Below are 13,485 nucleotides of genomic sequence, written 5' to 3'. Positions count from 1 at the left end.
AAATAGCTAATTGCTTTCAGAACGGGGGAAAATAAATTCCACTCCCCTCCAGATTGTGAATTTTAGTGCCATATCCACTGTTAAATATCCACTTTTAAGTGAACTTGTCTTGGATTCTTTTAGTACTGACTTGAAATTCTTGAATATCATGCCCCAGAGCAGTCTCTGAAGTGGAAGGCAATTGAGGGCAGAAGACATTTGAAACTGCACAGAAGCTATGCTATAGCGAAAGGGTTGCTTTATTGGGGTTCAATGGCATAGGAAGAGTAAACGAGCAGCTAACTTTCCAAAGCCCTACCTTATTCCAGGCAGGAAAACTGACAGATTTAACTCATGCAGTACATTTCTCTGAGCCCTGGCCTAAATCTGTAGGCATTGTGATGGGTCTCTCTGTATTTTGTTTTGTTTCTTCATCAATTTTATATCTTTGCCGTCCTCTAAGGAGCTCAGGAAGGCATACACAAATCTCTCCCCACCCCCATGTTAGCTTCTCAACAACCCTGTGAGACAGACTAGTTGAAAGACCCAGTGAGTTTCATGGCCAAGTGAGGATCTGGCCATGGTTCTGTCAGAGTTTGCATTCAGACATGGGGGATATTGCATTTGTATCCTGATTAGAATGCTAGTGCTTCTATCCTGCTTTCTAATGTTCCTTTCACACTGCAGCACCTGTTATGTTTTAGTAGGGTTACCATATTTCAAAAAGTAAAAACCAGGACACCCTTTAGAAAAAAGGAAGACCCCCAAATTGTTTTTAGTAAATGCTACAAGAATTTCTGAGTTTTGAAGATTTTAAAATGCATTTTCAGCACAATTTAACTGTTGCCGGTTTTCCAGGACATTTTCCCAATTTCCAAAAAATAACCCAGGATGCCATTTTCAGAGGTGAATTGAAGGACATGTGTGTTTCTGCTTCCCCATGAAAATGGCAAGAAAGAACTGTATACTGGTATGGTGCCCCAAATTTCATCTTTACTCCCAAGATTTTCTGGGTTCATGATATTGCAAATGGATTTTTTTCTGACTACAATCCTACACCCACTTACTTGGGAATAAGCTTCACTGCACTCAATGGACCTTGTTTCTGAATAGACATGTATAAGATTGCACTGGTAACAATTTCTAAAAGTCAGCACAGTTAAACCCCGCAATTACTTCCTTTGGGTATAAAAGTGCTTAACTTTGAAAGGATCGTACAGATCTGAATGAGGACAATCAAGTTGACCGATTTGATTAAAATAAGCAGGAATGCACCTGCTTATTTCAGATAGTGCTTGACCACGGGCAACTACCGTGGAGAGATAAATCACATTTTGCTATGCAGCTGGGACTCCTATTCCAAAAAGGAAACACAGCCTAATGCTCTGAGAAAAGAATATGTTATCAACAGATTTTCACTTAACAAAACAAAACCACCCTTCCACAGGCACATAAGTATACAAGTGATAACTCTTTCTATATGGTTGGAAGACAAAGCCATTCTGAACAGCTTGCCTGGAGTCACACTACAGTTCAGTACCAACTTCTGACTTCCAGTTCCCTTCCCATCCCTTTCCTTTGGACCATGATTTCCTGAGGGCAGAGAAAATGAAAGAGAAGTTGAAAATTAATTGAGCAAATACAATCTAATTCTAGCTGGTATTAAGTTTAAAACAATTGCATGTTTCTTAAACTGAAAGCACCCTAGACTTGATGTTTGTTCCTCATAAAACAAAAAAACTTGAAAAAGGAGCAAATCAATTTGACCAGAAAGGATGTGGATTCAGCCAATTGCATCTCAAGTTCATTGAAATAATGAATGAAAAGAACAGGCATGGAAGTAATGTAACCAAAGCTACTTCATAGAGTTAATCCCAGATTCATGACTGCTCTACAAATTTCACAGGCAGAAGTTAAAGAAACTCTGGAATATCAATAAGTCATTAAAAAAAACCAGACTGAAGGCAGACTTTATTAAACCATGTCCCACTTAGTCCATTATGGCTTTGTCTTGAATACAGAATACTGACAGTTCATCCTTTAATATTTAAACTATTGAGTAGCTCCTGCTAAAGATAACACATTGATGAGAGAATCCCAGTGGTCCACTGTAGCAAAATATGACAAGTTCTCAACAAGTCGTATTTTTCAAGGCATTCATCCTCCACCAGTCACTGTAGCTTGCTGGTTTGTCTGCATCCCTGGTTCTAGAAAAAAGAAAAATACTGATAGCGGACTTCCTAAAGGCACCACTTTAGGGTTTGTCTATCATGTCATATGTGCTGTGCTGGCTCACCAGATGCAGCTTGTCACGCTGGCCACGTGACCCGGAAATGTCTTCGGACGGCGCTGGCTCCTGGCCTGTAGAGTGAGATGAGCGCACAACCCTAGAGTCTGGCAAGACTGGCCTGTACGGGCAGGGGTACCTTTACCTTTACCTTTATCATGTCATATAATGCTCCACTCTCCTTGGTTATTTCCCTCTCTCTTTAATTAGTGCCCAGTTCTGTCAAGTAGGAAAAAGTGCACGGCCATATTCTGAAGAGACAAGTTATAAAGCAAAAGTCTCTTTTGATCAGAAGTTGCCAATGGAAGAACTGGGCGATAAGCCATAGAGAGGTAGGAGCCTAGTAATTAGAAAAGAAAGTAAAAATTAAAAGAACAAAAATTTGAAAAGGGCAGAAAATCTTTACTTCTCTTGTCCGTACTGTTTTTCATTGAGAATGATCCCAAGATGTAGATTAAAAGGAACAAGAAACTGTAGCAGAATGGAGCCCAGCAAGTGGGAAGAACTTGGTCTCAAATATTGCACCTTCCAGTTTGAACAGATTATCTGAAACCATATTTTAATGAGCAGTTCAGACAGCTTTTTGCATTCATTATGTCTCTTCTCTGCATTTCTTTCACTGTCTTATACAAAATAAGAAACCCCATCCAGCAGCACAATATTGTACTTTTTGTACCATGAACTGAAGGAAATTTTGTTCAAGGATGGAGAGTTCCACCCACTAAAGGGGCCCTTACTAATTAAACAGTAATTCAGGAGGGGAGAACAAAGGAAGAAAGAGGTGCTGTATCCAGATCACTCTGCTTGGGCTGAGCCAACCTGGGCTGATTTAGTCTGGATCCTGCCAAATTCTCCTGATTCAGTTTGGGCAGATTTGGGTCACAGCCCTGATTTGTGTTAACTACAACTGTGGCTGTTCATGGACTGTGATAGCCTGACCTCAGTTGTCCATGCTCTGGACTGTTGCAAAACACTCTATAGGGGGCTACCTTTTTAGACAACCCAGAAGCTACAGCGAGTGCAGAATGCGTCTGCTTGGTTAGTGAGTTGGAGCAGCCTAATGAACTAAGTGTAGGGTTGCCATACGTCTGGAATTTCCCGGATATAGCCGGAATACTGCAGTCGGAAGCAGTGTCCAGGTGGAAATCGCAAAAATCTATGGGAAATTTCTGGCGTATGATAACCCACATTGGCAGTGTTGCTTTCCTTAAAAAAACAACAACACAACCCTCAACAACTTTTGTGTCTGGATTTTCACTTTTCGAAATATGGCAACCTAGTCAGCCATCCAGGAGCAAAGTACCTGAAGTACCAAAATGCTGCCCACCAATATCAAGCATCGTGGGCCTGATGATTGACAGGGAAGGCCCCATTGGTGGAATGTTGTGGAATGCCTTCCCTGGTCTCCCTCCTTCCCTCCCTCCCTCCCCCCCCCCATATTAAGATTTAGGGGGAATTTAAAACATTCCTATGCACCTAGGCATTTGATGGCCAAAAGGTACTGTTTGACAGTCTTGGAATTATTGTCTGTGAGGTTTTGTGACTGTTTTAAAATGTTTTAGATGTTTCTAATTATTTTTAAAATGATATATCTATAAATCTATATAAAATTTAAACTGTATTGTTTTACTACTTTGTTGTTTGTAGCTTCTTTGGGAGGAAGGACAGGACAGAAATTTAATTAACTAAGTGAAGCAAAAGTTAAAGCTTCGAAATACTGTTTAATGCCACAGTGTTTAAGCAGTGTACAATAGGCTTAAAGCAGAAAATCAGTTCAAATTAACCATAACTTCATAAGAACACTTAAAAATGTTGAAATAAAAATGTCTTTGCCATGCACTGGAATTTCAGCAAGGAGGGAAGTTCAATGAGGGGGTCTGCCTGGTCTTAATATTTGGAAGCATTGTTTTGATGGCACAAGCCTATGATCTGCAGATGGCTGATATCCTCTCTCATCCTTTGGATCCAATGCTATGACCTTTGCCAACAGCAGAAGGATTACATAGAAAGACAGACAAAGCCAGCCAGAGTAGCTGAGGCATCGCATTCAGAGGTGCAGGGTACAAATTATAAAATAATAATAATAATAATAATAATAATTATTATTATTATTAAAGCTTACTCACTGAAGAGGAATGCCACAGAGGAAGAGGATGAACCCGGCAACTCTAGTGCAGAAGGTGAAAGGTGACTTTGGAGAGGTTGGATAAACAGTTTTCTTCAGTGGCAATCAGGGAGGAGAGCAGCAGTAAAAGGGTGCTGTGTTTGACACTTACCAGGCAGTGTCAATCAAAACCTGTGAAAGATCATTTAGAGGTGAAGAGGCTGCACATAGCCTACAGAGTATCACCAATGCACAAATTGTAAGACCGTGGAAGAAATTTCTGTCTGAAAGCAACATCAATACCAGTCTGATCACATTCCTAAATGATGAGTGGCAGAAAAAAGATTATAGAGAGAAGCTGGGGGAGAAGGTGCTCTTCGCGACAGTCAATGGGAAATCTGTAAAATAAAAAAGACAGCAGAAAGGAGGTGCCTTCTCCCTGGCGTATGCATGAAGAAGGGGAATGCAGGACTATGTCTGCATGCATCCCTTGCTACTGAATAGAGCTCTGCTTTGCTGAAACGTATGTATTGGTTATGTGCCTGGAATTTTGTGACAGAATTGTGGCACAATTGTTCCTGAAATGAGGTGGTACGACTTGCAGCACTCTGGAAAATCACCTCAAGGCTTGGCAGAGATGTATGTAGGGCTTTGATTAGGAAGTATGCACACACTGGATAGGATCATGCAAGTGCATTTGCCAGTAAAGGCCCGGTTTGAGATCCTTCTGGCACTTCCCTCCCTGCGAGAAGTGAGGTTACAGGGAACCAGGCAGAGGGCCTTCTCGGTCGTGGTGCCCACCCTGTGGAATGCCCTCCCATCAGGCGTCAAGGAAACAAACAACTGACTTTTAAAAGACATCTGAAGGGAAGTTTTAAATGTTTGATGTTTTATCGTGTTTTTAATATTCTGTTGTGAGCCACCCAGAGTAGCTGGGGAAACCCAGCCAGGTGGGCAGGGTATAAATAAAAAGGTAATGTTATTGTTAAAAAATAGTCAAATGCCCTGCAAAATTTTGGAAAACATTTTATGAGTTGGAGGAAGAGTGGAATCTGTAAGCTGACATAATGGAAAAAACTAGAGACAGATGCATGTTGTCTTTATACTCCCAAACTTCCTGGAGTGAATGTCAGTGATCTAAGGTACGACATGTACTTGAAAGTTAGAGAGTTACCAACTGCCACCATGCAGGGATTGTTTGATGAAACATGCCCAGTGTGCAAACTATCAGGCTGCGATATGGAAAAGGTGTTTAGAGCAGGACTCAAAAACACCAAGGCCTGTTGGGAGGTGCTGGAAGTTGGAAGTCAGAGGTGTGACTGAGCACCTAGCTGTACCCTTGATGAAGGGCCTGTCAGGACCTGAGACTGTGGTCAGTCTACTATCCTGCAAGTGTGAGCTTTCAGAATGTGTGTGCATGAAAAACAGGCTCATGTACAAACTAACCAACTTTAGTAACCAGGACTTAAGTTCAGAGGACGGTGAACATTGATTTGAGAAGGAAAAAGGTGATAATTAGGATGACTAATTGGAAAATGAACAAGTCAAACCATATATGCCCCCACGACAAACTAAATAAACATTTCATTTAACATGTGAAATTGTGAAGTTTCTTGTGAAGTTGCTAAAGTTGACAGTGCCTTGTTCAGGAAGATAGCAGAGGGCTGGATTCAATTCTATGGCATGTCATAGGGAACATTCCCCTGCTGGCATACATGCATCATTTGAGGGTGACCCAGTGCTTAGTTTTTCATAATTGTGGACTGAGGTTCTTTTGCGTTAATGTACTTTGCATAAAACAACACATCCCTCCCCCTGCCCAGAGAATAATGGTGGACCATTGATGGAGGTGCACAATGTGGGGTACTATAATTCATATTTTGTGGTGTTGAGTCAAATAAATGATTTAGGCTATTCACACAGCTCTTTGTTAAATAAGGGTTTGGGAACCAGGAAGCAGCTTCAGCATCATAAAGAACACATAACTGCAAGGCCACTTCCTGTCTTCTCACTACTGAGATATAAATCTTGTAAAAAAACCCACACTCAACTTGATTCAGCATACATGGTACCAATTTCCACCCGTGTACTATAAGCATGAAAGTGGCCAATCTCTATATTGTGTATCCACACATATTTTGCAGGGGAAATATTTCATAGTAAGCTGGATATTTCTCACATTTTGTGGACAACATTTTACCGATGGATTCTAGCATTATGTACAGGTATGTCATTATTATGTTCCTGATGATTTCCACTACTTGAGAAATGGTTCGGTTCAGTTTTATTTCCATATTGGCCATAGGCCATATTATGTTCCTGATGATTTAATGTTGAGAGCATGGTAGATTTGTTGCTGTAATTTTTCCTCTGCCATATATTTTGCTACAAATTGTAATTGCTTATATAATCTCTCTGAGACATGCTGCTTTAACAGTGCAATCAAACAGTGCCATCTAGTGGATATCTATGCTTCATTCAGAAGAAAAAGTCTGAAGCATTTCGTGAGGAAGATTATTTAAGCAAGCTTCCAAAAGAATTGAGAGGCAATCGCGTAGAGCAGTGGTTTCCAACTGGTGGTCTGAGAACCCCAGTGGGTCTGTGGCACCATTCACGTAACAAAAACTACCTAAGAGATATCAACATTTTCAAAAGCTTGCCTTGGCTTTTGAAAAACAAGGGGTCTGTAGTACTTAACGAACTAGGAACCACAGGTGTAGAGGAAGGAAAAAGAAAAAGTTATTTTAACTATAACTGGAATACAGTGCAATAAAAAATATCTACCCTTTGCCAAATACTGTTACGTTTGTCTTTTTGTTAAATACCTGACAAACTAATAGATTAATTATTACTATATAGCCATTAAAAATCTGCACAGTCTGCTTCATCAAACTTGAAATCCCAGGGAGCAATGCAATCTCTGTAGCACTAGAGCAGGCACCCCCAACCTGCGGCCCTCCAGATGTTTTGGCCTACAACTCCCATGATCCCTAGCTAACAGGAACAGTGGTCAGGGATGATGGGAATTGTAGTCCAAAACATCTGGAGGGCCGAAGGTTGGGGATGCCTGCACTAGAGAGAACCTTTAGAAATGATTGTTTCAGTTGCTGTCCTCACTTCACTGTTCTGCTGTAAAACAAAAGCTTCAACAGGAGCACTTGCTCTCTCCACTGGGAAGTCCTCCTTGAGCCATCAGGAATCCATTAAATTTCATCAGCCTCCAAGGGCAGACCATCTGAACATGTCCCCACCTCTGAGGTGGCAAAAGCTAGACCAAACATCACCACAAATTGGTCTGACCATGACAATGGGACAGTATCTACCCCTTCTACTTCCAGACCACTCCTCTTCCCATTTGGAGCCAAATTGAGTGGGTGTTGGACCAATGACCATTTGAGATAGTCCCATGTTTGCCATGAAATCTTATGGCCTGAGACATCCTCAGCGTGGATGTTGAAGTTGCCCAGGACCACTATCACTATCAGAGAAGTTGTTAGTCAGCAGAATGGGTGGTGCATCAACAGTTTCCCTAACCTGTGCCTTTGGCCCTGCAATCATTCTCCAAAGAGGAGGAGTTTCCTGGTGATTTGACATCACAAAGCCAAATAAGACTAAAGGCAAGAAGCATTGTCCTCCCTCTGGTGGCCCACCTGCCAACAGTACTTCTATCTTGTCTGGATTGCTTCCGCTATTCCATCCAGACTTTCATAGCTAACAGTGTTTCCACTGCCTCCCTAGGATCAGATGCAAATGAGAAACAGCTGGGCCTCATCAATGTACTGATGACTTCACGTCCCAGACTCCAAATGTCTTCAACCCAGGGATTTCATGCAGATGTTAATGAAGTATAGGGGATAGAATGGAATCCTCTAGAGCTCCATGAACCACAATCCAAATAGTCCTCCAGACCCACCTTCTGGATCCTACCCCTCAGGATAGGATCCAGTTCAGTACAGTGCCACCAGGATCTGTTCTGCCAGGTGTCCCAGAAGAATGCTGTGGTTGGTGGTGCCAAGTGCCATTGAGAGGTCAAAGAGAATCAAGAGACTCACACCATGTGTGATAATATCATGAAGTCAAATGGGTGAGGATGATGGTTCCTGCCATCACCTTGAATAGGTAAGGATTTTCATTTCGTTACCTCCTGAGCAACTGCCAAAATGGGAGCTGCATAAACCCTGCACCCAAATGGCATTGGCCCTTTACTACACATTTTTTCCACAGTAAATAAATAGTGAATAAAGCAACAATTTCAAAGAATATACTTTATTCACAAGAGCCTGTTTGAAATATGATACAACTGTTGCAAGCCCGCAATTAAATGGAACAAGATACTGGGCGTGTGTGTGTGGGGGAGTCTTTTATGACTAGCTTTTAAATAACTTTCTAACACTGACACTTTCAGTAGAAGTAATAACTTTAAGAACAAAAATAAAGATACTGCACTTTATAGAACTGGTTTTGATGATTTTAAAGAAAAAGCAACATTTTGGTTTAATCTGCAAGGGAAATTAAGCCACTTTTTGCTGGTTATGCAAAGAGAGGCAATAATCAAATGATAATGCTGAATGGCTTGTTATACTTTAATACATATCAATCAGTAAAATCATACAAACCTAATAAAATATCAGTTTTTATATAACATAAAACAGTAATGAATGTTTTTAAACCAAAATAACCTGTCAGTAATTTCCTGAAAAGAATAGTTTACCTTGCTATATTTTGGGCAATGAGTCAGCTATATTTTGGACAATGAGTTCCACTGGTAAGGAGAAGGATTTAGAAAGTCCTGTTGTGTTCTCTTTGTGAATTAATCAGCTGAAAGGGTTCACAGAAGGCCCACCTTGGTTTTAACTGTCAGGAGCTGGGCCAACACTGGCTTTGGAGTGGTCCTGTATCACTTCAGGCCTGAGCTTCTTTACATGCAAGGTCAATCAACAGAGAACCATCACAGAGCTTTTGCGTGTGTGTATGTGTGAAGGGGGGGGGGGGAGAGAGACTTGTACATCACCTCCCAGTGTTTTCAGTAATTTTGATTCTCCCTGGACCCTTGGGTCTCAGATCCCTTTAAACAAGTGAAACGTGACACTATATGTCTTGGTTTATTTCATGCTAATGAAAGGAGACCTGTGGTCCTCCAGATATTATTGAACTACAGCTCCTATCATTCCTGACTGTTGTCCATGCTGGCTGGAGCTGAAGTTCAACAACAGCCAGAGGCCCACAGGTTTCTTACTTCTGCCTTAAGCAGAGAATACTATGCTGTCGACTGGTCAGCAGTGGTGGCTGATAGCCATTGAAACTAGTAGCAAAGTAAAACATGGAAACATGGACTGTCAGACCTTTGAAATATCCACTTCTAAATTGCTTCCAAAGTCCCCCACTTCCTTTAGCATAGAAAGAAACAGGGCTTTTTCCCCCACTGGATCTCGCCAGAACTCAATTCCGGCACCTCAGGTGGGCACCATTGCCATTATAAGAGAACAAGGGAGGTGTTCATTGTGAATTCCAGCACTTCTTTTTCTAGAAAAACAGCACTAGAAAGAGACCACACATTTGGTAACTTAAAAATGATATATTTACAAATTCTTCAAAGGTCAGATTCATGTGCTTTTCCATATGGCAGAAAGAAAAGATTGGCAGTATAACTTAGTTGCAAAATGGTAAATGTTTCTAAATTATTGGTATAGAAACACAAAGATGGCTTGCTAAAGCCACATGGTCTGAACTTGGAGCATGCAGCTTTGATCTCCTTACAGGTAGGATTCACACTGTGGAATGAGAGATAACAAAGAGCTTAGTATCCCTTCCTCCCAAAGGTGAGGGTGTGTGACATAGCTAAGCCTGGCAGGACAGTTTACTCTATGGTCTTAACCCCCTCATGCATTAATTAGAGATACACATGTTGGTTATATGAGGCTGATCTATCCCAAATGAGGTTGGTGTGGTACTGCTGCATTTAAAATTAAGACTTAAATAGAAGCACACTCAAAGCCGCTAGGCAGGAGATGAAAGATAGAAGAATATTGTCATGGTAAATGAACAGCTAAAATGTTGAGTCAGTGATAGCAACTCAAGCACACCTGAAAAGTTTTTTTTTTTTACTTGTCTCAGTGCAGAGACTGATGATAAAAGTCAGCAAGAGAATTTATCTCTTGAGACTCCTAATTAGGTTCTGATTCCACATGTTTCTCATTCTTAGTAACATGACTCTAATCAACAGCTCTTGTTTACACAGAAACACAATCTTTATAAATTACTAAATCCCCCTTACCCAGCCTTCAGTTTATACTGAATACATTTGCAAGTTGTCATTTCTTACTCATCAAGATAGCAAGATACCAGGTCATCAAACACTAAGGCAAATTTAGTGATGGAATTATCTTAAAGCAAACTCTAGAATTATTTCAGATTAGATTCACAATGCCTTTCAACTCACAACCAGAAAGTATGTAGAAATCTATAATTTCATTGTCACAGATGCTTTAACAGAATCGCAACCTAATATATTTTGGACAGGATTCTGAAGCACCCCCCAATATAATGGGGACACAGTCAGAAAACCAGCTTCTCTCTTAACCAAAAGTTGGGCCAGTGCAAGGTATTTTGGCACCTAATGCAAAATAAGATTCCATTAAATGTCCAGAAGCCATTAAATGTTCTGGTATTTGAATGGTACATCAGTAGTGATAATGAATCATCATCTAGTATTGCATCTGAGAGCAATAAACTTTCTTAGAGGGAAGGGGACAGTTTGCAATACCCCGTCACTGCTCCCTGTCTCTGCCTAATAATATAATATGGTACAAAATGGAGAAACATTTATGTGGTTTACTGTCAGTTTCCATGAACATGTGAACCATGTTATAAATGCAAATTCTGCAGCTTTGTCTTGGTTCATCTATTGTTTTAGACTGATTTTTTTTTCAACCACTGAGTTTCCATTCAGATCCAACTTTTTATAGTTATCTCATGCTAAAGATCTACATGGAACCATAGTTTTAAGTTCAATGAGTATTCAGGTAACTACCTACTTCCTGTCTATCCAACTCAAATTTTTCATAGAAATGCATTCTAAATCTTAAGAGGCAATTTAAGGGTGCCCATCTTCAGGACATGCGACGATGGGTGGAGTGGCCGTGACTTGCCCCTACATCAAACAGCACCCTAGGCAAGAAGCATCTATCACATTCACTCTATTGGTTTAATATATTTAGAATATTTTCTTTATTATCACAGTTGTAGCCCATTTCACAACTATGATGCATGGCTTAACTTTGTTATAGAAGGCAACATATTTGCATACATGTATCTGGATCACCCTCACTCATGATACTAGGTATTGCATAGGCAATGAGGTTTTTAAAAAGGTGTTGTCAGCTTTAAATGTGAAGATAAAATGTTGGTACTAGATATGTGAGATTTGAGTGGCAGGCTCCCTGATCCCAAGCCGGGCACCTCAGGCTTGGGCCCTGCCTGCCCCTAAATTTGCCCCCTGCTGCTTAATTTATAAAGAGGCGCTGGTGCCCATCAGCCTACATCAGAACTCCACCAGCTGATCTACAAAGCTCTGCCCCCTCATGTCAGGTGTGCAACTGCCAACTTTGGGGTGCACTCCTAAACATGCACTTTTCAAAAGTTGTGGATATCCTTCCAAACGTGAAAACAAGTTCTGGTTCTGAATTGCAGCTCAAATCAAGCTCCAAGGTCAGATAGCAACTTATCTGTTATGGCTTCGGATACAGAGTGGAATTAAATGAACATTGTATATTGATGCTTCTCTGTCTCCCGCCCCATGTATTCACCGGCTTTATCCTGATTTAAGACTCTGCAAAGCGTCATTCCAACACCAAAAGTCACTTCTCCTTTGTAACACAGGATGTCCCGGGGTGGGCATTTCACATGGATAGGATAGAGCATATTCTTCGTGTTCAAAATACCCTGTCTCACAACGGATTCCTTGAGTTGAATGCAAAGCTTGCAACGTAACTAAACGCAAGCGGCTCTACAGTCATTGTTCTTGTTTCCTCTGGAGATTTCTCTTTTTTGGGGTGGGGGGTGGGTGGGTCGCGGCACTTCGGTTTAAAATACTGTAGCTCTGAGCGGCTCAAGAATGTGTCCCCCCTGCGCCTACCCCAGCTACTGCTGGAACGAACCACGAGCGGGGGGGGGGGGGGAGAGAGATGGAGAGAGGGAAGGGACGACGCTGTGGCTGGGAAGGGGCTCGGGTAGTCCAAACACCGCCCTGGGAATCTTGGGCTGGAGGGCAGCTTTCTTGACTCGCGGGTTCCCAGAGGAGGAGCCAGCCGCGCCCCCAAAGCCCCGAGCCCTATGGGAGAACCCCGCCCTTTGGGGAATGGTATCTGCCCGACCCTCTCTCCGCTTTCGAGGGACGGAAGGCTCACTTGCCGCAGGGGGCGGCAGAGGCGGGCGGCAGTAAAGGGGTGGGCTGAGGGAGGGGAGAAGGAGGAAGGGGGGGGGGTTTGGCGCGCTGGGCGAAGCAGCAGCAACAAAAAGGCTCCGGGGAAACTTTCCTCTCAGGCTGAGGCTTCCCGCGCTTCCACCTGTGGAGCTGCTGCCGCCGTCGCCGAACAATCCCCGGGGGACGAAGATGGGCTGCTGCTGCTGCTCCTCCTGGCAACTGGCGCTCCTGGCTTCGCTGCTCTTCGCCGTGGCGGACGGCCAGCTCCGAGGTGAGGAAGCCGCGCTGGTCGGGACTTGAGGGACTCCCCCCTCGCCGAAGGTTTAGCGCGGCGCCTCAGAATGGCAGTGCCGGGTGGGGTGGGGTGGGGGTGGCCGAGCACGTGCGAAGGGTGCCGTTGCAACACGTGCAAAAATGGACTCTGGCTTCCCTCCCCCGCCCCCTCGCTGGGGTTTCCCACTTGGAGGATGCGACGCCTTCATACATTCCTCGCCGTCCCCAGCCCGGGTCGCTCACTTCGACGTCCTCGGGGTGGTTTGCAAAGGCGAGCCGGGCAAGGTGCGACCAGCCTGTTTCAGGAGCGCTGCCCGAGGGAGGTGGTTCTTGGAGGCTCCAAAATGCCCGTGGACTGAAGTGGGTGAAGCCTGGATTGGGATGCTCTCGTTAGGGAGAGAAACCCCCGGCGATGCCACC

At 42.8% G+C, this 13,485-nt stretch overlaps 2 protein-coding genes across 2 annotated transcripts in view; one reads left to right on the top strand and one right to left on the bottom strand.

Moving 5' to 3' along the window:
- The window catches only part of LOC308481103 (uncharacterized protein), a 358,919-nt gene that overhangs the window by 110,930 nt on the left and 234,504 nt on the right, over positions 1-13,485 (bottom strand). The gene's annotated exons all lie outside the window — the stretch shown is intronic.
- The window catches only part of LAMA1 (laminin subunit alpha 1), an 86,426-nt gene continuing 85,816 nt past the window's right edge, over positions 12,876-13,485 (top strand). Inside the window, exon 1 of the mRNA XM_081013178.1 lies at positions 12,876-13,063. Within this exon, the coding sequence (XP_080869304.1) occupies positions 12,982-13,063 (82 nt within the window). The 5' untranslated portion in view covers positions 12,876-12,981. The remainder of the gene's footprint in view (positions 13,064-13,485) is intronic.

This window comes from Podarcis pityusensis, assembly GCF_964106645.2.
Source record: "Podarcis pityusensis genome assembly, chromosome: 7".
In the NCBI taxonomy this organism is placed as follows: Eukaryota; Metazoa; Chordata; class Lepidosauria; order Squamata; family Lacertidae; genus Podarcis; species Podarcis pityusensis.
This window is presented reverse-complemented; position numbering and strand designations above follow the sequence as displayed.